Source organism: Primulina eburnea, chromosome 6 (assembly GCF_022965805.1).
Source record: "Primulina eburnea isolate SZY01 chromosome 6, ASM2296580v1, whole genome shotgun sequence".
Lineage (NCBI taxonomy): Eukaryota > Viridiplantae > Streptophyta > Magnoliopsida > Lamiales > Gesneriaceae > Primulina > Primulina eburnea.
Window position 1 is genome coordinate 2,479,084 of NC_133106.1, and position 26,252 is coordinate 2,505,335.

Genomic DNA, 26,252 nt, shown 5'->3' on the forward strand with positions numbered 1-26,252 from the left:
GATGCAGGTGGTTCTGAGGAAGGTCTTGATGAGTGATACTACTGGACTGATGGCGCACACAACCCGAGGACCAGCGCATTATTTTCCGCATTACGTTTTATGATTTCTTTTAAAGATTTTAAGACCATTTATTTACGCTTTTGAGAGGTTTTTGGAGAGTTTAGTATGGGCTACACTTTTCAACATTTATTGCTTTTTAGGTTTGGTAAAACGTTTTACGATTTCTGGTTTGACTATCCCCTTTCAATTTTCAAATACTAGTTGGATGATTTACTTTAAAAGGGTGCAAGATTATTTTTATGTGCATGTGCATGCAATGACCGAAAATGTGAGAGATTTAAAAAAAAAAAAAATTTTTTTACTAGTACTTTTAAAGCAATAAAAGATGAGGACGTTTCAGTTGGTATCAGAGCAGAGGTTCCTGTAAAGGGTTGTGCCACCATCAGCGCCGGGAAGATCAGTCGTCAAGCCTCTAAGTTGTAAGTTTTACATGCTTTATGTGATTTTATGATGTTACCTGCATGAGTACATGACTTATATGTTTACGTCACATGTTTAATAGTTTTATGATAATTTTTGATTTATATGCTTTATGATTTTTATACGTGATATGAAATGAAAAATTATTTTATTTTAACGCATGTTGGTTTGTGGTGGAATTGGATTATGTCGATTTTTGGGTTTTAGTATTGACGTTCTAATTTTTGGGCTATAAGATAATCGAGAATATAATGAATTCTTTGGGACACGTAGATTTTCTGAGAAAATATTTATGATTCATGGTTACTAGTCGAATTAATTTTTGGGAATTAGACGTAAGGAATGATTATTCGAGGATTACAACGACTTTAAGAATAATAAAATAGATAAATTGGGATTTTAAGTTGATGAAAGGCGAGATTGGTTATAGAAATTTATTTTTGGGTAAATAAGTTTAAGTTTATTCAAACTATGTTATGGGAAACCCGTAGAAGGAAATTACAAATGATAAAAACTTATGGGTTAATATTAGGATTTTCGAAATTCAAGACCAATTAGGATGATTTTTGAGGAAATTAAGATGTTATTTTGCAAATATTGAGGAATTTGAGGACTAGTTTAGCAATAAGTGCGAATTAAATGGTTTAATTAGTAAGAATTTTGAGGATTTAGACTTTTAAGAATATTTGGAACATAGGGATATCTTGGGTTATAATGTTTTAAGGAATGTTAAATCAAAGATTTTAAGGATGAAACAATAGTAGGCTTGAAAAATCTAAGAATTTGAATGTGTGTTTGGGATTTTAAGATGTAAATTGATAGTTGATGAATATTTTGGGTATAGAATAAGGAAAATAATATACGATAAGTTTGATTGTCTATCTTTTAATATTGGGGATCGTAAGAAAAATTGAAATTCGAGGTTATAATAGTAACGGCACTTAGTCTTTATGGGTCTTTTTAAGTTGCGATTTGAAAATAAGGATTTCGAAGAAAAATTTATTGGGATAAAGAGACGTAAGGACATTCTAGAGTTTAAGTTCTATCAGAATAAGCGCAGCGGAAGTGTGGATTTTTGGGATACTAGAACTAAGTATAACTTTGGGTTATTAAGGATAAGCGAATTTCGAGGACGAAATTCAATTTAAGGGGGGAAGATTGTAACGCCTCGAAAATTTTAAAGTTCACGTAAACCTCATGCGCGCAATTATTAAATGCTTTTGTATTTTAATTAATTGTTGGGATTGCATTAATTGATTATGTGGTGCATAATTGACATGTTTAAAATAGATTTTTCTTCATGATTGCATAAAATGGTATTTTTAGGAATATTCAAGCGACGATCGAGGAACGGGGACGAGGGCTGAAAATGTAAAATGATTTTTATTAAATATTTGTTTTTAATTATTTAAAGGATTTTTATTAAGTAATTATTTTTAAGTATTTAAAAAGTGGTCGATGTTTTTAAGTAAATTTTGAAAGTATCGTTTTGTGAGGTGATTTTATACGCCGGAACGTAAATTTTATCGGTATTGAATTTTTAAATAAAATGCGAGCTTTCGAGCTACCCGGCTAATAAATTCACATTTATTTTCAAAAGAAAACTTTTTTAATCTTTTTAATTATTTTATTTAAAAGTTTAGTCAATTTAATTGGGCTTTAATTTTGGCTTAATAGGCCTAAAATCTAGATTAGGATTTCTTTAGTATTTAAAAAGCAATTTGATCAAAACCTAGGCGAATCTGGCACAAAGAATTCGGCCACCTAGTTTCTCAAATTTGAAACTCTCTCATTCAAAGACACACACACACACACGGCAGTATATTTTTCCCTGGAGTGAAAAGCTTGCATCAGCCGTGAGGTTGTGGGGTGTTCGAGAGTTCCTTGCTGCGTCGTCCCTCCCGTTCTTCGTCGTCGTCGATTATCCGAGCGTTTTTAACGCAAAGACACACCCTAATCTCCTTTGCTCATCCATCATATCATATTATGTCTTGAATTAGTGTATGCATGAGAATCATGAAATATTATTCAGAATTTTCGGAATTCACCTTGTACATGCTTTAAACTTTTGATGTTTATGCATAAACTCATGTCTTGTGTATAATAAGGGGCTGCCATGATGGTAAGATTTGTTATAGTAATATGTGTTCACGTGGGTAGAGAATTCTAGACACACCCAACACCACCGAAGTAAGGAACAAAGAAAGGGAAACAAGAACTTGCAAATAAAAACTTACGTGAACTGCTGTCATGGGTAGGGGCTTCGGGTTTTGTTTGTGCAGGGGCTGGGGCTGGTTGGCTGGTTCAGGGGGCTAGCCAAGATCATGGGAGAGGTGGGGCGAGAGTCCTAGCCATGCTAGGACTCGAGCTGAGAGGCGGCGAAGAGTCCTTCGCGAGAAGGACTCTACCCGAGAAGCTGCACCTCACGGTGCAGTCTTCATGCGACTGGTTAGGGGGATGGGGCTCGGCCCAGGGCTTGGGGGCTGGGCTAGGAAGGTTCACTAGGGTCCTAAGTAAGGGTTCATGGGTTGGGTTCGATCGGGTAGTTAGCGGCTGGGCTCACACGAGCATGAACATCAAGTGCATGCAAAGGGTGCTCTCGGCCATCACTAACAGCAGCTTTAGGCGACACGTTTTTGGGTTTTGGGGCGTTTCCTTGTCAAACTTAGCGTCCAGTAGGTAACTTTAACATGTTGGGCACCTTTTGGCTCGATATGGTTCGGGGTGAACTCGATAAAATTAAGAGATGGCTTGGGGTTGAAGTTTAGGTGTCAAAACGAGTCTTAAAATAAAGAATTCTTGGAAAACGACTCACGGGGGTCGAGTCGTGATCCATAAGGGCTAAAATAATATAAAAAGACTAAATTTAGAATTTAGGAATTTTATATTAACGTTTGGTATTTTTCGGGATTAAAACACTGTTAAAATCACTAATAAAAGATAAATTGAAAAAGTCTAAGTTGTAAGCCAAATAAAATTACAAAAAAATTCACGTAAGCTTAAATAATTATTTGGGACATGTTAGAGTCATGAAATCAAGAAAAGTATCGAAAACGAAAAATGTCGAGTCCAGGGGTAAAACGGTCATTTTACACCGGGAAATTAGTAAAGGTCATGGCAGTGCCCTATTTGCTGTTTTATATGTTAACATGGAATTTTAAATGTATATGGATGTTTTTATGATGTCTTATGCCAAAATGCTATTTTTAAAGGATTATGGAATTTTAAATGTCTATGGATTTTTTTTATGATGAAACGTTAACGTAAAAGACATGCTGCATGCGTGGTTTAAAATGAAAAAAAATGTTATACGCATGATTTTTATTCAGTGATGATAACATGTTGAATGATGTGAATGGATTGTGACTAACACGATGATATGTTGGAGATATCGTGAGGGTTATGGTCCCAGTGGGAGCCCGACGATCGTATTTCCTCGGACACGGACATGTATATGTATATGATGATATGATATTACGTAAGGCCAGGGCCCAGTTGACGGGTGAGAGTGTTGCTGGTGTCCCCCGCCGCCCAGTACCTGTGGTTACATGTAGATGGATCCATCGCCTAACACGTATATGAAAGTCACAATCAACGATCTGAATTCAACAAACACGAACATGAACATGAATACGAATATGAATATGGATACGAATATGGACATGAATATGAATATGTTTAAGTGATATGTTTATGCCTTTTGAAAATGTTTTTATGCATCACGAAAATGTTTACGAAAACGTTTATGTTTAAAGTTTATGCATCTTCATGAAAACGATATTTTAAGTACAAGTATTTTTCACCGTTATATGTTAACTTTATTATGTATTACTCGTTATAAAGATTATGGTGTGTTGAGTCTTTAGACTCACTAGGTGTGATGGATGCAGGTGGTTCTGAGGAAGGTCTTGATGAGTGATACTACTGGACTGATGGCGCACACAACCCGAGGACCAGCGCATTATTTTCCGCATTACGTTTTATGATTTCTTTTAAAGATTTTAAGACCATTTATTTACGCTTTTGAGAGGTTTTTGGAGAGTTTAGTATGGGCTACACTTTTCAACATTTATTGCTTTTTAGGTTTGGTAAAACGTTTTACGATTTCTGGTTTGACTATCCCCTTTCAATTTTCAAATACTAGTTGGATGATTTACTTTAAAAGGGTGCAAGATTATTTTTATGTGCATGTGCATGCAATGACCGAAAATGTGAGAGATTTAAAAAAAAAAAAAATTTTTTACTAGTACTTTTAAAGCAATAAAAGATGAGGACGTTTCATGTCAGGACGGGGGTTGAAAATTCTCTCGGAACGGAAGCTGCTATCGGGACTTACAAAAGTGTCAATACCCTTTTGTGAGCAATGTGTTACCAGTAACCAACACAGATTAAAGTTTGGCATTTTTACTGCCAAAAGAAAAAAGCATATTGGAGCTGATTAATTCGGATGTTTGGCAAGCACCGGTTTTATCCCTAGGAGGAGCGAGATACTTTGTCTCGTTCATTGATGATTTCTCTATTAGATGTTAGGTGTATCTAATCAAGAAGAAATCAGACGCGTTCCAGACCTTCAAAGATTTCAAAGCACGGGTTAAACTTGATTCTGAAAATAAAATCAAGTGTTTGAGGACTGACAATGAGGAGAATATATCAGTGACGAATTTGATGCATATTGTCAACATGAGGGCGTCAAAAGACAATTCACGACGGTTTACACACTTCAACAGAATGGAGTGGCGGAGCAGATGAACATGACCTTGTTAGACAGAACAAGAGCTATGTTGAGGACTGTGAGTCTAGATAAGTCATTTTAGGCAGAAGCAATCAAAACCACTTGTTATATTATCAATCATTTTCCTTCAGTGGCGATTGATCTAAAGAAATCTGATAGAGATGTGGACCGGAAAGCCGACATATTATTCTTATTTGCATATATTTGGAAGTCATGTGTATGTTTTGTACAATGAGCAAGAAATATCAAAGTTGAATTCGAAATCCAGAAAATGTAACTTTTTGAGTTATGCTGATGGAGTAAAAGGGGTTTCGCTTGTAGGATCCTATTGTTCACAAGATTGTCATCAGCAGGGATGTTTTCTTCGAGGAAGATATAGTAAAGAGAGACAAAGGCATACTGAATCAGAAACGGCTATATTTCATGTGGAAAATAAGTTGGACGAATGTCAAATTTCTTTTGAAGCATTATCAGAGCATGAAGTAAAGAACATGTTGAATCCGAGGTTTTCAATGCGAGGCAATCAAATCGAGACAGAAGACCACCATGTTGGCTTTCAGATTATGTCATTGAAAGCAATATTGCATATTGTGTATTATCAGAAGATGGTGAGCCATCAAGTTTCCACGAGGCTACTCAAAGCTCGAATGTATTCTTGTGGATGATAGCATTGCAAGAAGAGTTGGAGGCATTAGACAAGAATAATACTTGAGATCTTGTTACACTACCATGAGGAAGGAAATCCATTGGTAACAGATGAGTCTATAAGATCAAGCATGATGACAATAACCAAGTGAGCAATATCGTGCTAGATTAGTGGTAAAAGAGTATGCTCAAAAGGTTTTGTGGAAAAAGGAAAAGAAAACTTGGTTTGCAGGTTGAACAAATCTTTGTACGGACTCAAATAGGCGCCAATGTGTTGGTACAAGAGATTTGGTTTCTATATCATGAGCATTGGATACAACAGACTGTGTGCAGACCTTTGTACATATTTCAAGAGGTCTGGTGATGATTATATCATTTTGTTGTTGTTTGTGGACGACATGTTGATAGTAGGCCCCAACAAAGATCAATTCCAAGGATTGAAGGCACAGTTGGCTAGAGAATTTGATATGAAGTACTTGGAACCATCAAATAAGATTTTAGGGATGGAAGTTCACCGAGACAGAAGTAACAGAAAGATTTGGATTTCACAGAAAAATTATTTGAAGAAAGTCTTGCAACGCTTCAACATGCAAGATAGTAAGCCAATCTCAACCCCTCTTCTTGTTAACTTCAAGTTATCATCCGAGATGTGTCCTAGTAGTGAAGCTGAAAAGATCGAGTCTCGAGTACTATATGCATCAGCAGTGGGAAGTTTGATGTTCGTCATAATCTGTACAAGACCGGACATTGCTCAAGCAGTGAGAGCAGTTAGTCGGTATATGACAATTCCTGAACGAGAGCATTGGAGCATGGTTAAAAGGATCTTTAGATACATTAAGGGTACTTCAAATACTGCATTATGTTATGGAGGATCAAAATTTTCATTCAGGGGTTATATCGATCCAGATTATGCAGGTGATCATGATAAGAGAAGATCTACTACTGGTTATGTGTTCACAATTGCAGGGGAGTAGTAAGTTGGGTTTCAAAACTGCAAACATTTGCGGCATTATCTACAACGGAGTTAGAAAACATGACAACTACTCAAGCTTGCAAGGAAACAATATGGATTAAAAGGTTATTGGAGGAGATCAGACACAAACAAAATAATGTTCCTTTGTTTTGAGACATTCAAAGTGCCTTGCTCATCGCAAGGAATCCGGCCTTTCATTCCAGGACTAAACACATTGGAGTACAATTTCACTTTGTACGAGAAGTAGTAGAAGAAAGAAGTATGGATATGCAGAAGATCCATACAAAAGACAACATAACTAATTTTCTGACCAAGCTAGTGAAAACTGATAAGTTTGAATGGTGTAGATTCTCAAGTGGCCTAACAGAAATGTAAGTAGCAGGTGATGACAAGATTGAAAGGATGTATGAAGTGTGTTCGATTCTCAATCAAATCTCCAAGTGAGATAAATGTCGGAAATAATGGAGATGCAATTAATGAGCACAAATTTGTTGAAAACATAAAAAGATGGAAGACGCATTTTGAAATTTGCAGATAGAAGGATATTTCCTACACGCGGTTTCACTCCTACGAGGAGCTCTATTTCCCCTCATTCTGAAATCATCTCTTCATTGAGTTTTCTCTCATCTTATAGCATTTGAGTGCGCAATTCTATAATATTTGTGATGTATTTGTTCTCCTGTATTAAGAGAGTGTGTGTTCTCTTTGGAAACATAGTGAGAGGTTGTACACCGTAAAATATTACAGTGAAATTCTTTTCATCTTACCCGTGATTTTTACCATAATAATTTTTAGGGATTTTCTACGTAAATCTCGGTGTCCAGTTTTTATTCTTTATTTGCATATTATTATCTCAAATTGCCACACATGGAACAAACAACTGTCATACAGGTATGTAGTTTGACACCAAAATTCGAAGAGATTAGAACTAACGACTATTTCACTGCGTTTGAACTTTTTAGGAATTAGATAAGATTACATTTTATAATAGGCTCTCCAAAAAATTTGAGGGAAACAGCCGAAATTTACCAAAAAAAATGGCGTCGCCCGGACTCGAACCGGAGACCTTCAGTGTGTTAGACTGACGTGATAACCAACTACACCACGACACCTTGTCGACTAAGTGCGAGACTTTAATTTATATAAAGAATATTTTGGTGCCACTCTACCTCCGGTAAATCTCACTCCATCAGTTTTGGCGTCCAAAAGTCAAGAGTCACCGCGGCACCGCCTAGGTTTTTGCCTGTCCCCGAGCTCCGCGAATGGTTGTGCCGGAAATATACTCGCCTCTGTCTGTGTATAATTATTTTGATAATACCGATGGAAGTCGGAGGTTCTGAAGCATCCGAGCCTCCGTCCATCAGGCCGCTCAACAAAGGCGTTGTTCACCGAATCTGCGCGGGCCAGGTGATTTTGGACCTCTCTTCTGCGGTGAAGGAGCTCGTCGAAAACAGCCTCGATGCTGGTGCTACGAGTATCGAGGTCGCTCTGAAGGAGTACGGTCTGGAGTCTTTCCAAGTCATTGACAATGGCTCCGGAATTTCTCCCAAGAATTTCAGGGTATATTTTTCCTGCCAATCATCCTTAATTCATTTCATCTTATTTTACTTGAAGTGTGATTTGATTCTTCGGGTTGTTCGCGAGCTTCCTTGCTTGTTTTGCAACACTGCCATTTGAGTATGTGTGTCAAGTATTCGTGCTTCTTCTCGTGTTTGTATTGAAAAAATAGCTCTTGCTGGCATATAATTGTATCTGAATGCTTGATATCGAGTTTCTCGATTTTGTTATATAGGTCTTGGCTTTGAAGCATCATACGTCAAAGCTAAATGGTTTTCAAGACCTTGAGTCTCTGACTACTTTTGGGTTTCGAGGGGAGGCTTTGAGTTCGCTGTGCGCGTTGGGGGACTTGACTATAGAGACACGTTCTAGTAGTGAGGTCGTTGCGACACACTTGACATACAATAGATCAGGTCTTCTGACCGCCGAGAGGAAGACTGCTCGTCAAGTCGGAACTACTGTCACTATCAAGAAATTGTTTTCCTATTTACCAGTCAGGAGCAAAGAATTCCAGCGAAATATTCGTAAAGAATATGGAAAGTTGATTGGTTTATTGAATGTGAGTTTCTGATTTCGAATACTTTTTGGTTTACTGTGTTTTGGAGTTCTTTCAGATATTGATTTGCCTTGCAGTAGTAGCTAAAGACGTGATAAAATGTTGAGTTTAGGATGAGAGGGAGTTCAAGTTCGCCATACATTATTCGTTTCTTCTGTATTGAATGTTTCATTTTAGCAAGACCAAATCATTTGGAGTTCACTTTTGTCAATGAATTCTGTATTTCAAACCTTCCAAATTTTACTTTGGCCGATAAAACCCGTGCACATTTTCTTCATGAACAAGAAGAATCTATTGGAAAAACTGAATATAGTTTTGTAACATATATAGTTGATTTAACTTTTGTTTTAATCTTCCATAAAGAGAATGGTGAACTTGCAATTTTAATAATTAAGACACTCTGGACTCTGTTTTGGAATGATATGACAATATTCCATTCATTTTGTGGCTTTATCATGAAAGCATGTTCCCACTTTCCCTAACAAACCTTCTCATGGATTATTTTGATTTTTAGGCCTATGCGCTCGTTGCCAAAGGAGTAAGATTAATTTGCACCAACACAACTGGTAAAAATTCCAGGTCTGTAGTTCTGCAAACACAGGGCGGTGGATCCCTTAAAGACAATATCATCACTGTGTTTGGTATGAGCACCTTTTCTTGTTTAGAACCTGTGAGAGTTAGCATTACAGATGATTGTATGGTTGAAGGATTTGTTTCAAAGTCTGGATATGGAAGCGGACGTCACATAGGAGATCGGCAATTCTTTTTTGCTAATGGTCGTCCAGTTGACGTGCCCAAAGTTGGCAAGCTTGTGAATGAGTTGTATAGAGGTGCAAATTCCCGACAATATCCTGTTGCAATCTTGGATTTTTCCATTCCAACTAAGGCATATGACGTGAATGTGACGCCGGATAAAAGGAAAATATATTTCTCCAATGAAAGTACAATTTTGCAGTCCTTAAGGGAGACTCTGGAGAAAATTTATTCATCAAATCAAGTTACTTATACAGTTAACACAATAGAGAAACTTAATGAGGAGACTCTTGGCTCCAAGGTTGATTCTCTACGTGAGTGCGCTGAGATGCCCATAAAGCAATTGTTTCCAGAAGATAACGTGGTTCGAGAGGAAAATGATGATAAACAATGCACAAATGACAGCACGACTTTCACAACAGTTAAAGGGGACTGTAGATATTCTTCTGCTGAGGAGCTCGGTGCTGATGTTCATTCAATGAAAAAACAATTTGTGCTCAGAGTTCACGGGGATAGGAAAAGCCAACTTATGGATGCTCCCCTCCAGTCAAGGCCGATCCTTAAAGGTGGCACTGATAATTCACTTCGGCAATCGAACATCTTCCAGAAATCACTCAGTAATTTTGTTACAGTAAATAAGAGAAAACTAGAAAACATGGGTACTGCGTTGTCTGAAGTTCCGCTTCTTAGAAGTGGACCTCTTGATAGATTCAGGGACAATAGCTCAGTGAATCATTCTTCATCACCGAGATCTCCAGTCAATTCCACAAAGTATGATGATTATAAAAATAATACATGCAGTGAACCTCAACCAGCAAAAACTCCGAGAATCAGTAGTTTCTTTGTTGATGCAGAGACAAACGTTTCATTATGCTCTTCAAACAAAGAGCAAAGCGGAAGAAGAGAGGTATAGATTTTTGTGTATGCTACTTATAAAGGCCCTTGCATTTGGTTGTTTGTGGCTAGGATAAATATATCCTTCTAAATTTATTGGACACACATGCACACATATATATACCTAAATCACATGGAATTTTTCGTCTAGGCAATTGACTTACCGGAGCAAATAATTGAAGAGAGAGCGTCATCAGATGCCGGTGTTCCTGGTGCTTTGAAAAGCACTAATTCACAACCTACATATGTTGACCTGCCATCACATTCTTTGGGTAAAGACTCCCCAATGGTTTCTTCTGGTATAAACATTGGTTTTACCTTGCAATTTAGTGTTAAAGATTTGATGTCAAGGAGTAAACAAAGGCTGTCAAGACTGCGGTCCTTAAACCATTCATCTGGAAGAATGAATTTGAAAGGGTACCTAGCAAGTCAACCCTGTTAAAAGAAATCAAATTAATTTTAGTACTGATATTATTTGAGGATCGGTAACTTTGTTATATACAGGGGTTTTGCTGCAGCAACATTGGATCTTTCACAATTTGCAAATGAGGAGGGGAAGGCTAAGGCTCTAGCTGCTGCTACCAGGGAGTTGGAGAGACTATTTAAGAAAGAAGACTTTAATCATATGAAGGTTCTTATGCCCTGTTTTTTAAAAGGTTTTTGTAAAAAACTTGTTCAATGCTGTAGCCTCTCTGATGCTTGTGTAAATTCCATTTATTCTTCCAAAGTTACCTACTACTTCACAGTAGTTTAGGGACTGGTCTCGAAACAATTTTGTTTTTTTGGCTAGGGTCTTGAAGACATTAACGAGAGTTTATTTCATGAGTAACTGCACAAGTAGGGTTTTTTCGTTTAGTTTGGTGTGTATGTAGTACTAAAAATGCAGTGTACTACCTTTTTACCATTGTCTAACTGGAAAAAACAGTTGTTGTCCCATCAGGGGAGCATAATGTAATTGGGCAAAATAACAAAATTGTAGGGATCCAATCTGATAGGGACATTCTGTGAAAGAATTTGATAAAGTTTACAAAGTAACATGGGCAAAGTATGTCAAAGCTACTTGTTACAAGGCAAAGTCAATTATCACAGCACGCTAGCTTTACTTCATGATTATGTTATGCCCCACATTATGAAAACTTTTGTTCTTCCATCACTTGCTCATCCTTTTCTTTCATGCAGATCATTGGACAATTTAACCTTGGATTCATTATTGGCAAGTTGGATCAGGACCTCTTTATTGTAGACCAGGTGATATGCCTCTTTTCGGCATGGAAGGATGAAAAATAAATGTGGTTATCGTATGGTTTACTTGTTGCATGTTTAATTCTTTTCTCAAAACAATCATATTCCGTGCTTAAGAAATTTTTCATCAGCATGCTGCAGATGAGAAATACAATTATGAACGTTTGTCACTAACAACCATATTGAACCAGCAACCTTTACTTCGGTAAGACATTTGGCTTGGTAGCAGGCATAAGTCTATCTATGTATAAGAATCTCTAACCCTGGCAGTAGAAAGAAAAGGTGTTATTATTTTTTCTAATACGATTATCTTTTATTTAGGCCATTGCACATGGAGTTATCTCCAGAGGAAGAGATAGTCATCTCCATGCACATGGATACCTTCAGGTGCAAGTTTTATTAGAGCATCCTCTTACTCTTTCATTGTTCAACATTTGTACTCTTCTGCATCTGAATGCTATTAACATGCAGCCATTGCATAAATTTTTGCCTTTAGCATGAGTTTGTGGTTCATTAACCAATCACATTGACAATTGACCATAGTTGTCAAAAGCGTGAGGACCAAAAAATGCTATGTGGTTCATTAATACTTGCTTTTTTTTTGCATGAACTCTTTAATTCATTCTTTAACACGTTATGGACATTTCGGACATGCTTTTGCATATCTATTGCCCCCTATTAAGTGTAGCTTGTGTCGATGAATCCCACCATTTGTTTTTTTATCACAAAAACAACATATAATATTCGGATTTTTAGGATCCGAAAGTGTTGCATAATTCTAAGTAATATCCTTTCGATTTGATGAAATTGTTGTATTTGACATCGTAGACTACTGAAAAATCAATAACAATTACCTATTAAAATAATAATAATAATAAAAAAACAAAACAGTTAATTTTTTTTACAGAAATTCATAAGATTAGGGATTTACCAATTTTGGGCAGCAAAGAGGAGCGGAGGGGAAGTGGGAACACAGCAGACGGGGCGGCAAGGCAGAGGCGAGGCAGTGAGAGGCGAAGGCTGGCGGTGAGAACTGAGAAGCCAGACAGCAGGCCGCTTTTAGGGGCTTTACATTTTTTTTTATTTTTTAAGCAGACTTAAAATCGCACTTTCAAAGCTTAAAAAAAAGGCATGTGCGACATCTATGAAGCGCACAACTAAGCACCTTGCGCATCAAAGTGAAGTGGACAAAAGTGCTTCACAGACCTGCTGTGCTTTGGAGTTCGCCTCGAGTTGATTTGCGCTAAAGCGACCGAGGCGAGCGCTTTGACAGCTTTGCAATTGACCCAGGGCTTTGTGCATAACAGAAATTTTCTATATTCGTTTAATATTGTTTGTCTTCGGTATTGATCTCTAATCAATGTTAACCCTTTTTTTGTATTCTTATGAATTATGATGGATATAATTATTATTGTTTATGTGGTTTGGATTATAGAATATTTCTTTTTGACCTATTGATGAATTTTTTTTTGAAAAAAACAAAACATAATGACACAGATGTGTTTTGGCTTTATTCATTTCGTGTGAAGTAGTAACAATCACATCCCACATTCATTATTTATTTTCCTGATAACCTTACTTTCTTGCTGGATACAGTTTCTTCCAACTTAGTAAAAATTGATGTGTGTTTTGTTATGCTTGACTTTCAGGAAAAATGGTTTTTTATTGGAGGAGGACATGCACGCACCTCCAGGAAACCGCTTTAAACTAAAAGCAGTTCCTTTCAGTAAAAACATAACTTTTGGGGTTGCAGGTAATATAATAAAGTCTGCCGTGTAAATTTATAATTTCACCAAAATTCTTGCATGCAGAGAGCAGCAAGCATGGTGGTTAATTCTGTTAAAACAAGATAACCTGTACTTTGGTAGTTTCACAGATATCAAGGAGCTTATATCAATTCTATCCGATAATCATGGAGAATACTCCACGATTGGCAGTTATAGAGAAGACTCTACCGATTCAGTTTGTCCACCTAAAGTACGTGCAATGCTAGCGTCACGTGCGTGCAGATCATCTGTTATGATTGGAGATTCTCTTGGAAGGAGTGAGATGCAGAAGGTACTTGAGAATGTTGATGTATCTGTGTTATAAAGAAAATCAATCTTTGATCTTTTGCCCTCTTAAACCCATTTTTTGATCTGTGAACTTTGAACAATGAAGAGTTGGAATCATTGGATGGCGATATTGATTTCGTTTTGTCTGATCATTACAGATATTAAGACATTTGGCAAACCTCAGGTCCCCTTGGAATTGTCCGCATGGAAGACCAACAATGCGACACTTAGTTGACCTAAGAACTGTAAATAGACTAATTGACGAAGTTCCGGCCTTCGAGTCTCTTTCTTCATAGGTACCATGCTTTGTGGTGTTTTGTTAGTTTATCTGCATAGTCGTCGCCTGTAAGTATATGGTTTTATCGATATCAGAAACTTGAAATTTGATCAGTGGGAATCTTTATTTTTTTCATTGTTGATTCTCAGCCAGGAGCCTTTGTTCCCAAAAGAATTGTAAATGCCTACATATTTTATGTGCGTGTAGACACACCTCCAACCTAAGAAATCCAAGGCCATGTTTTGTTGGGATGCTGAGGCTCTCTACTCGAGATCCCAACCAATTCCTAGACAGAAATGTAATGTTTGTTTTGATTAAGATTATCAGAATTGATCGACTGCACTATTACCATTTGACAATTATGAATAATAATGGTTTCGAATAGTTGATTTGAGAATATTAGTATGATTGAAAAATGAATTAATTCTTTTACAGGCCTATTATTTAAAATTTATAAATATTATTATAATTGAAAAATGAATTGATTCTTTTACATGTTTATTATTTAAAATTTATTTATTTGGTTTTCTTAATCAAAATGGGGAATAAAGTCATTATGAAGAATATGAATTATATTTTGTTAACAGCATTTACAACATAAAAAAAATTTATGAGATCTTCCTATAGATCAATTTTACAGGACGAGTCATTGACAGGACATGACTCATAACAAATTATATATTTTTATATAAAATATTATTTTTTCTTATACATTGGTGGATTAATCTACCATTTTTAAAGGTTTCATGGAAATTGTCGTTTTTTTGAGTCATTTGTCATGAGGTTAGATAAAACAAGCTATTTTGAATTAAAAATGTGACAAGTATTGTTAATCCGATCCCTTCACTAATCAAGGAAATAAACACAAAAAAAAAAAAAAAAACAATTGAAATTTGAATATATCGTCTTACATTTCAAATAATCTACTTTCAACACAATGGTCATATATTTGAAATATTTCTTTAAAATAATTAGGTTTTAATGAGATTTTTTTTATATAATTTGCTTAGTTTTTCAACATCGTGTTGTGCTTAAAATCACATGCTTTTGTATAGACTTCTTGTGTTTCTAAAAATTATCATATGTTCAGCTTTATTGAAACCGTGGACCTCAAATCATAATATAATCATTAATTCATTATATCCTACTTACAGTAGCAGAAGCATGTGTAATCCTTGATTTTACAACTTATAAACCAAATTCTATCACTTCGATCTCGAATAAAATACAAGCATAAGTTTGCGGTCTTGCTAAGCCGACATTTCCATTTTCTCAATTTTTATGCTATTTGAAGTCATGAAATCATGTATATAAAATTTACAATAAATAGAAGAAAAATAGAAATTAAGTCTTTAGATACTTAGTGAGAGAATAAAATTGGGTTTTTATATTTATAACAAGTCAAACAGTAATATCTCATTGCAATAATTCAATATGAGATGATATCGATCAGTAGTAACGTATGGTTATAGAAATATTTTGTCAAATGAAATGCAGTGACTATTCAGGACTGTGAAGTGAATATTGTGAGCTAAAGAGGTGACTCCCACCAATATTCGATGTAGCACTTTTCTCCACTTATTCAAATAAGATTCCGTACAATATATCATTTACGAGCCAAGATGAACTACATTTCCGAATCGAAGTCACGTTCACATGAACAATATACTAGGTCTTAAACATGTTGTTCATTGGATTCATATTTTCGGGTCGAAGCCGCGTTGTCCAGTGGACTAGCAATTCGGTATAGACCATTGTTTAGTGCTGCAGTCATTCATTCCTTTATTCGTTTGTTCAGTCATTCATAGTCGATCGATAACCAATCAAAAATTAATAAATCCAGAAATACAATATGATTAATAAAATGATAAATACATGATATAATGCAATATATATCAATAAATCGATAGATATGAAATTTTACGGTAAATTCAGGTTGACTGTCAAAAAGGTCATAATTAAAAGAATTAGTAGTAAACCTCGCCTTGATATCTAACTTTTTTGTTTCGATTTCAATCTCAATCTAAGATAATTTTCAATAAATATAATGTAAGTGATTTGACACTGGTTAGGACAAGTACAAGTGTTGGAATCTTAAAAATATTTTTTTGTACAAAATTTATACTGGGTAGTTTTGGTTAAAACTTTAAAAATTCATAATAATTATAATACATGTCATAAAATCATGAAACTTTCCAAAATGTATAGGAATGCAGAAATGATCAGAGTCGGTGAAATCCAGACGATGGAGTGGCGTGTGAAACTCACGCAACACCGTGTCGGCGCGTGGAGAAGCATTAGCCACCACGCACGGTCAAAATTTTATGGTGCCTTCGTTTTGGCCTTCACTAAAAATTTTGTATTGAACATTTTGAAATTCATGATGGATGATTGGCTTAGTTCAGCCATCCAAAACAATTTTTCTAACGACTGTGAGGATGATCGGCCGATACATTTGTAAACTAAAAAATATTTTGAACACTATTTATTTAAAAATGAAGTGAAAATCCTGTTAAGAAATTTTTAACCCTAAAGTTTTGGTAATTGACAAAATCAAAACAACATTTAACTGTTTTAGGAAACATCTGCAATCTTCCTTGTATTACAGGAATCATTTCAACCGCTTGATCTTCAAACCGCCTACTCTTCAATCATCAGAGAGAAGAAGAGTGTCAACTGCTAGAAGAATTCCAACCGGATGTTCCAAGACAAATTTGGACTGCTTCATTAAAGAGATATTTATGAAAGCGGACCGGTTACGGTGGCCGGAAGCGCAACGGAAGTCAAAAATTTTATTTTTCATGCTAGAATTTTCGGCCACCTTGGTTTTTGCATAATATTTACAAAACAACACATACATAGGGTGTTAAAAATTTACCTATCAACCCCTTAGAGTTGATGAATGGCACCAACTAAAGTGTAAACACTTTAGCTCTTCTTTGGTAGGCAAATCTACAAGCTCCTCCTTCTTTTCTTCAAGAAATAAGGCCCACCACTAGCAAGGCAAATCCCCTCAAGTTTTGCACTAGAAAAACTTAAGGATTTTTCAAAGAGAAGATTTTTATTCTCCAAGAAATGAAGAACAAAAATGGAAGAAAATTGGGAGAGAAAATCCCTCTTGATTTCGGCCAAGTGAGAGTTGGGAGAGTGTGGGAGACTAGCCTAGGTATTGTCAAAAGTTGTCTCTCAAAAGTTGCATGCCTTTTGAATTTTTTTAATAAAAAGTAATCAAGGCTCTTCACCTCCCAAGCATGCAAACCCTAGCATGTCTCACATATATATTATATGGTTTTTAACACATTAAAAACCATGGACTAAATTTTGATTATCTCAAACACATTTGAGATTAAATAAATACTACTTGAATTTATTCAAGTCCCACTAGTTAAATAATTATTTTAATTGAGCTCTACAAGGCTCAATATTATTTAATTAATTCAACACTTGATTTAACTTAATTATTTAGACTCTACTAGGTCCACTAGTGTTTAATTAATTCAACACTTGAATTAATTTAATTTAGTCCTCAATAATGTTTATGAAAATCACAATTTTCAACTACATTATTTACTTGGCCAAATTTTAATCTTAGGAACACTTCCATAAATTAAAATTTATATTTCCCTCATAGAAGTCATACTTCTATTTTTTCTTTACGCTTATAAACACATTTATAAGCCGTTCAACACATTGAACTATTTTACTTCTCATCGGGATTTACAAAGCTAGTACTTGTGTGGCCCTCAATGGTTCATTGATACAACTAGCCGTGGGTTCACATCTCCATGTGATTCGGACTAAACATGTCCTTATACGAGCATACCCCAATTGCCCCATTCTTACTTATCAACTCTTTGATAGTAAGAACGTCAGAACTCAAGTCTGATAGTACCCAACCAATCACGTTAAACGCCTAGCAGCATCGCTTACGTAATTCCCTAGGTATCACATGATAGTGCCTGCAAGAACCATTCAATTATGGTTAGCGTACAGTACGGTCCTTTCAACTCATATATCCCGACCGATTCGACAACTATTGGTTTATCGAGAGTTGTCAATGAATCGATACTATGTGTCATGTTGTGGTTGCATCGATGGTGTAATCTATGAAACCCTTTTCATAATTACTACCATACTCTGATCAGAGATTTCAACCAACACATACATGCAAAACACATAGGATATCCATACCCGTAGGTAAGCGGTGAATCCCCAGCTACAATGCATCGACTCCTATATGTTTCGCCGTAACACCCAACCTTGCCACCTGATGATCCCATAAGAGTCGGTAAACAAGTCAAAGTGAAACGCTAGCATATAGAGTCTCAATGTTGTCCCGGGTCATAAGGACTAATGGTGTACAACCATAAACTAGGACTTTTCCACTCGATAAGTGAGAACCACTTGGAAAGTCCTTTATAGAGGGTTGTTCAGTGCACTCTACCAGGAGCACCTATCTGCATGCTCGGACATCACAATGTCCCCTACCAATGAAACATGGTACTCACATCGCAGATACTAGTCTCTAACTCGAGCGGCCTTTATCCTTCTTAGTGGCGGCTGAATCGACTAGGAACGGTTTAGAATATACAGTATTCCAAATATGAGTTTCATGATACTCATCATATGAGCATCTCATATTCTTTCTACTATTTGTATATTCAAGGACTTTATCTATGCAACTAGCATGGGTATAAAGATAAAGATGCGCCAAATTAATAAATTGAAATATTATTAAAATAAAGATCGTTTATACAAAGAGTTTCATTGTGAACAGTCGGCCAACACTTGGCTCGACGTGCACCTACTCTAACAATTTATTGTTCACTTAATGAAAGACATTCTCCTACGACTCAGGATATTCAATGGTTTTGCACCGCTACAAGTCAATCATATCCTGCACGAGTCTCGATAAAGATCTGCATTAATGTTACTATCCCAGAATAGAAAGATTGTTTATACATCCTTTAAGTTCGGATAAAGATAACAGTCACCACAAAGGGATGCTCAGTAGCAACTCTTCAATGAACGGGATTCAAAGTTACACAAGTAAAGAGATAATTAAATGTTTGCTGAAGAACATTTAATGAAGTTGCAGTTGATAATGACACATCAATCCAGCTATACAGGTTTATGTTATTCATCTTTTCCGACCGTTGGAATGACATTTTATAAAAGAAGAGCTGAAAAATGCAGATACAAGCTCGATCACTTTAAGCTTTTCAACCACGCGATCGACATACTACTGAAGCTTTCTTATTTAAAGATCTAAGCACTCTTAAAGTTCATATACTTCATCGCTCATCAAGCACACACTCAGCAGAAATATATCTGATCATTCAATGTCCAATTTCATGCTATTCAAAATATACAGTTTTCTTTTATCAGTAACTTTTTGGTTATTTGATTGATTGTGTTGTCTGGTCAACCGATGGTTCTTCAATCCAAAAGTGTAAAGTGATCACTAAGAGTTTCAAAACATGCAGTGTGATAAGTCCTGATTGGAGTGGGCTATTGCAATATGTTTGTAAAGCCAAAGTCTTTTAGTGGAATTCTTCCTAAAGAGGAAAAAGGGGTGACGTAAGAGTTTTTATATCCGAACATCCATAAAAATCCTATGTCCTTACTTTTTGCATGCACTTACTTTTTGAATCGTTTCTTGTTAATAAGCCAATCAACCAGTTAAAGCTATTATTAGAAATTGTGAACCGTTCTCCGCACTTTTCAAGTGGTTCATATTTCTAACCGTTCAAGAAAAACTTTCAACCGCCTAAAAATGATTGAAAACCAATTTTAAAAAAACAAATATTTTTAAAGAGTTTTTGGTGATAATTCGAAAGGTAAAGAAAGCTGTGGGTAAAGGTAAGATTACCCATGAAAAAATTATCATTAAAGATGTGCTCTTAGTTGAAAATTTGTGTTATGACTTGATTAGTGTAAGCCAATTATGTGACATAGGTTACACCATTGAGTTTCACAAACACACATGCACTATTAAATCTGTTGCTGGCAATATTATACTGACTGATCTTAAAGAGCATAATACATAATAGGTGAAATGGAATGATGATAGTTTAAATGTTTCTACTTGCTTCATCCCCTTAAATGGAAACAAAAATTGGCTTTGACACAAATGGCTCAATCACCTTCAAATCCATTGTCATTATTAGCAAGCTTAAGTTGGTATCTGATTTGCCTAGATTTTGAAAAAGATAGAATCTACAATTCTTGTCATATAGGTAAACAGGTTCGCTCAACATTCAAAACAGAGGAAGAAATTCATCAGCTCATTGCCTGGAACTACTCCACATGGACCTATTTGGACCCATGCCAGTAATGAACTTAGGGGGAAGAAAATACACCTTAGTGGTAATTGATGACTTCTCCCGGTTCACGTGAGTAATATTCTTGAGTTCCGAAGATCAAACCTCCGCTCAGCTCATCAAGCTCCTTAAGAGACTCCAAAATGAAAATACTATAGTGGAGGACATGATCAAGAGTGATAAAAGAACAAAATTTCTAAATCAACTCCTGTAAACTTATCTTGAAGATCACGACATCAAGCCTGAGCTCTCAGCTGCCAGATCACCACAACATAATGGAGTTGCTAAAAAAAGAAACTGCACTCTCAAGGAAGGAGCTAGGATCATACTAGCAGAATCTGGAATCTCTCAGCGATTTTGGGCAGAGGCTGTCAACACTGCCTATTATACTCAGAACCGGTCCATGATCAACAAAAATCATGAAAAGACTCCATATGAGATCTCGACCGGCAAGCAGCCCGAAATTGGATACTTCCAAATATTTGGTTGTAAGTGTTTTATTCACAATAATGGCAAGACACATTTATCTAGATTTGACATTAAAAATCTGATAATGGTGTCTTCCTGGGATATTCAGCAGTGAGCAAAGCATATAGAGTATACAATCAAAGAACTCTCACTGTTGAAGAATCCATACATATTGTATTTGATGAATCATACATCTGTCACGAAAATAGTGGTAACAAAATTCATGATTTAATCAATAAATTAGATGCTACTAACCTTGAATATAGCAGTGATGATGGATTTTAGAAGAACAGTTGAGAATACTTCTGAACAAAGTCCAACCGTACAAGAACAACTTCATCAGGAAGATGAACCGGTGAATAATCACCCACATGAAACTAATCAGATGGAGGAGGAAATGGTGGAACACGAACATGCAACGGCTTAACCAACAGAGCCCAGTCCATATGGACCATGTCTCCGGTGGAAAAAAGATCATCCACTCGGCTGGTCATCGGTAACCCAACCCTCCTCTTAGAACCAGAAAACAAATGATTGATGAATTTATGCATGCTGCTTTTGTTTCTCAGTTAGAACTTAAGAAAATTGGTGATGCAATAAATGATACCAATTGGATAGATGCCATGCAGAAATAACTTAATCAATTCGAAAGAAGCACAGTTTGGCATTTAGTTCCTCGACCTGCTAATCTGCATGTAATTGGTACTAGATAGGTTTTTAGAAACAAGATGGATGAGAACGGTTCAATAGTTAGAAACAAAGCCAGACTAGTTGCTCAAAGATATAGACATGAGGAAGATATTGACTTTGATGGATCATTTGTCCACGTTGCCAGACTAGAAACAATTAGAATATTTCTTGCATTCTTAAATGGTTTGCTTAATGAGGAGGTATACGTTGAACAACCACCTGGCTTCGTCAGTTACACTCATCCCAATCATGTTTATAAACTAGATAAAGCATTATATGGACTAAAACAAGCTCCAAGGGCATGGTATGATACATTAACTAAATTTTTACTTGATCATGACTTCTCGATTAGAACGGTTGATAAGACACATTTTAGATTTTCAAAAGATGATCTTTATTTATTTGTGCAAATATATGTTGATGATATTATCTTTGGATAAACTAATCCTACATTGTGTGAGAGATTCTCCAAGCTAATGCAGGATCAGTTTGAAATGAGCATTATGAAAGAATTAAACTTCTTTTTAGGTTGCACGTCAAGCAGTCAAAAAATGATATCTTCATTAACCAAGATAAATACACAAAAGACATGCTAAAGAAGTTTGGTATAGAAAATTGATCTAAAGCGGCTATCCCAAAAAGCTCATCAATCAAATTGGACAAATATGAAAGGGGAATCTCAGTAGACACAACCATGTATCGAGGATTAATTGGTTCACTGTTTTATCTGTCCGCTTGCCGCCAGACATCATGTTTACAGTTTGTTTATGTGTAGGTTTTCAAGCCAATCCTATGCAATCGCATTATACTGTTGTTAAACGTATTCTTAAATATCTTAAAGGTACAGCTAATGTGGGTCTTTGGTATCCAAATATTCAAGTTTGAATCTTGTAGTATATTCAGACGTGGATTATGCTGGATGCAAAATTGATCGAAAGAGCACCAACGATTCATGTCAGTTCTTGGCGGGTAGACTAATATCTTGGTTTAGCAAAAAACAAACGTATATTGTTACATCAACCGCTGAAGTAGAGTACCTTGCGGCTGGAAGTTGCTTTGTTCAAATATTGTTGATGCAACAGCAGCTTAAAGACTAATGAATTCAAACCACTTAATCTCCTATCTTCTGTGACAACACGAGTGCAATAGCAATCACATACAATCCTGTCTTGCAATCTCGGTAAAGATTTCTCCAGGTGGACAGCGTCTTGTCCAAGACGTCATCCTCAAGCTTCAGCTCCTGCCCCATCCATTGCTACTGCTTTGATGGTGTATTATCTGTTTTACAAAATTTTCAAGTGATTTTGTGACTAGCTAGTTTGCTTATTTATAGACTCGAACCATATAAAGGGCCGCGATCATTATTATGACTCGTTGACAGGAGAATATGAAGAGATCTTTGTCAACCATCGACTATTCGTTCTCCGAGGATAAGCTCATATAACCCTATTTAATGCATATATTTAGGGAGAAATATTGATTAAGTCGACAAATTAATGAGTTAAAATAAACGTGTTTTCAACCATTGCGGTTGACAAATGGACAACCCATGTTTATTGCGTGACTTAACCGCTTACCCTCTAATCACATTTAAGCAACTGGTTCGTTTCTTTGTGCATGACACGTTTCTCCACGTCATTGCGTAAAAATCACTCAACTCTCTGATTGCCCTATATGACGTGAGAATTATCGTCTTAAAATTTGAAATAACTTAATATACCGCAGTCTGAAAATTTTCAAAATTTTAAAATCCATCCACTTACAGTCCTACACGTGGATTGATCTGTACTTTTCCGAGCCAGAGATACACACATGAACTTTGTATTATCATTTTACTCTACTACAATCACTTACTATCTTCGCACTTGTTTATTCTAAGATTTTTTCTTGTCAAGATTGTCTTGCAGATTTTATCATTTCAACCTATTCTATTCACTGCGCAAATAGCTGCATCTATTGCTCACAACACCCTTGCCATCAACTTCGCATCTGTGCTAGCCATGACCAATAAGCCGATGCAATCTATGTTCCGAAAGCTCGTGAACTGTGGCCTTTGCTCATTTTTGGGTTGCAGTGAACAATTCTCATAAACCATTTTTGAAGAAATTTTTCGACACATCCTATATGAAAAATGGGAAAATCCTCTGCGTCATTCAAGGAAAGAACCTTCGCATCACCCAGAAGATGTTCGCTGATTTGTTTAAGCTATCGGTTGTCTGAACACCGACTTTACTTCTCTTCCAGAGGGCAACATTGAGCTTTGGAGAATGATTTCTCTCTCTCTCTCTCTCTCTCTCTCTCTCTCTCTCTGAAAATTGAATTCAGACTGTTGGATGATATAGTGGCGAAGGGGATTCTCGCCAAGGCCGGTGCATTTGACAAAATAACTCCGAAAAAGTTTCTTGTCATGGCCGCCATTGCATAAAATCTTAAAATCAACTGGTCTGATGTCTTGTTCAAGACACTGGTTGCCAGATGTCTTGTTCCAGACACTGGTTGCCATGATAAAGAAATAGAATCAGTCTCAAGGATTCACATTTGAAATTTGCCATCTACTGATTCAGTAAGGAGTCCAACCAATAGACATGGTTGAAGTTGGAAAGACCAAGTTATTCAACTGGACAACGGTTGAAAATTTCATAAAGAAAAATGCTCCAACCGATTAGGAGATTGTCTCTGTCAAAACAGATACTGGAATTGAGTTTGTTAAGCAAAAGAAGACGCAAGAGCCTGCCAAGGGCACTAAGAGAAAGCTGGTTTGAAATATAGTTCTGATGACAAATTGAAGGATGATGTACCGGTCTCACAAGTACTTAAGAAGAAACGGTCAGAAAAGGCCAAAGCTACAAAAATCAAGATGATCAACCATCTTTCTGCACCGTTGGTTCCTTCTCCGATCCCCGCAATTAAAACAACAAAACTCAAAGGGATTATGACCACTGAATAAGAGATTACATCCTCTTTCTCTAGTATTCATCTCCTTCATCCTACAGAAAAAGGGAAGAAAGCTCTGCTCGAGGATCCATCGAAACACAAAAATGTTCAAACTGCTATTGTGTTGACAAGCAAACGAGTCAATGAGATCGTTCGGCAGAAATTGAAAATGTTTGATTAGTGGGTTGAATTTCGAATGGTCACAACCTTTGACTCACTTATTCAAACCGACAAGATCAAAGCAGGCGCCAAACTTGAACTTTCCATATTGGAATGGACAAAAGCATCTGATGTTCAAACAGCTCTGCTTCATAGAAACTTCTTAGAATTATAGATGAAGGAAAGAGCACTCTGATCACTGATTCAACTGAAGAGGAACAATTTTGTTCCTATTTGCCCAACAGCAAATGATGACTCATCTGTCATTTCTCAACTTGAGATGGAAATTCTCTCATTCTCCATGATCGTCGCTCAAAAACGGTAGGAACTTCAACTGCCCGCGGTTGGAGAAAAAGGCAAGTTTCACTCAGACCTGAACATTGATGAAGTGCTGGAGCTTGAGACGATCAACGACTTACCTACTGATCAGGTACCACCATCTTTATCTGGCACTGCTTCGCTTGTTTCTGAGATACCAGTTGAAACCGCTACGCCCAGTTATATGGACTCCACTATCCCAACCGCTGAAATAATTGTGACAAAGAATGTTTCAATCATTGAGGCCATCTGTCAACAAGATGAACCGGGCATCTTTCAAAGCTCCTCAAGAGATCCATGAGGAAGATATATCTGTTCAAAAATTTGACTCAATTGTGCTTCCTCTCTCGGTACATATCAATCTCTCATAAGTCCATCTTATTTCTGTCGAAGAAGTTGTGCAATCTCTTTCAGACTTTGATCAGGGCACAACTCACATAGAGTCTCTTCTCCTTCAAAGTTTGTATTTGCTGATGATACTGCTCAAGGCACTTTCCAAGAACCGTTATTATCTTCACCTGCTGAATCCAAGGATGCCAATGTAACTATTGTTTCTCTACCTCTAGTCTCCTCAGTTGCTGAGGATCCATCCACCAGTTTGGTACCACAATAAGCCCCCAGCGAAGCAATCCCTGATTCGTCTATAGCATTTGACACTACGGTTGATACTTTAGCTTCTGAAATCGATGAACCTCAGCCTTCCAAGTCTACCGAAAAATAATCTTCTTCTCAAATGGCCTCCTTCAAGGCTAGACTACTCTCTTCATCCAATCTACTTGAACTCCGAGAAGAAGAATTTGTGTAAGAAGACAGCCAGAAGAAGGTTTTGGATCGTCTGAAGACTATGGATCAATCAGTTCTGGACCTCAATCGGAAGCAATTTGATCTTAAGGAAGCTTTTCAATCGATGAAATATGACATCGGCAAGGAATTTCTTGTCATGAATATAAGCATTACCCTCCTACAAGAAAGGCATAATTCCTCGAATCTCAATATTTTCACTGAGCATTTGGGCCAAATGACTAGACTTAGAGCACATGTTGATCAGCGTATGGATGCCCAAGGAGCACAACTTACTGAAATCATGCAATTCCTTATGCATGGTGATGTCAAAAAAGGAGAAAGAGGGAAGCAAAAGGAACTTAAGAAAACAGAAGAAGTGGTAAGAAAAAAAGTTGCAGAGCGTGCCAAAGCGGA

At 36.5% G+C, this 26,252-nt stretch overlaps 1 protein-coding gene and 1 non-coding gene across 16 annotated transcripts; one reads left to right on the forward strand and one right to left on the reverse strand.

The window, feature by feature from the left end:
• Nucleotides 1-7,868: 7,868 nt before the first annotated feature.
• TRNAV-AAC (transfer RNA valine (anticodon AAC)) lies at nucleotides 7,869-7,942 on the reverse strand. The gene has a single exon. It is a non-coding gene; the product is annotated as a tRNA-Val (tRNA).
• Nucleotides 7,943-8,020: 78 nt separating this feature from the next.
• On the forward strand, nucleotides 8,021-14,528 carry LOC140833758 (DNA mismatch repair protein PMS1). 15 transcript variants are annotated; one of them, XM_073198137.1, is made up of 12 exons: nucleotides 8,021-8,390; nucleotides 8,623-8,946; nucleotides 9,458-10,467; nucleotides 10,551-10,617; nucleotides 10,742-11,007; nucleotides 11,095-11,221; nucleotides 11,770-11,838; nucleotides 11,964-12,037; nucleotides 12,154-12,219; nucleotides 13,482-13,585; nucleotides 13,709-13,890; nucleotides 14,045-14,311. In XM_073198137.1, exons 1-12 carry the CDS (start codon nucleotides 8,151-8,153, stop codon nucleotides 14,180-14,182), a joined length of 2,667 nt encoding a protein of 888 aa, XP_073054238.1. In that variant the 5' UTR covers nucleotides 8,021-8,150; the 3' UTR covers nucleotides 14,183-14,311. The 15 variants fall into 15 exon arrangements, 9 of the variants coding, with proteins under 9 accessions (XP_073054238.1, XP_073054240.1, XP_073054239.1 ...); XM_073198134.1 differs by adding an exon at nucleotides 14,313-14,528 and having other exon boundaries at nucleotides 8,022-8,390; nucleotides 9,458-10,603; nucleotides 14,045-14,182; XM_073198135.1 differs by adding an exon at nucleotides 14,317-14,528 and having other exon boundaries at nucleotides 8,022-8,390; nucleotides 9,458-10,603; nucleotides 14,045-14,182.
• The last annotated feature ends 11,724 nt before the right edge of the window (nucleotides 14,529-26,252 follow it).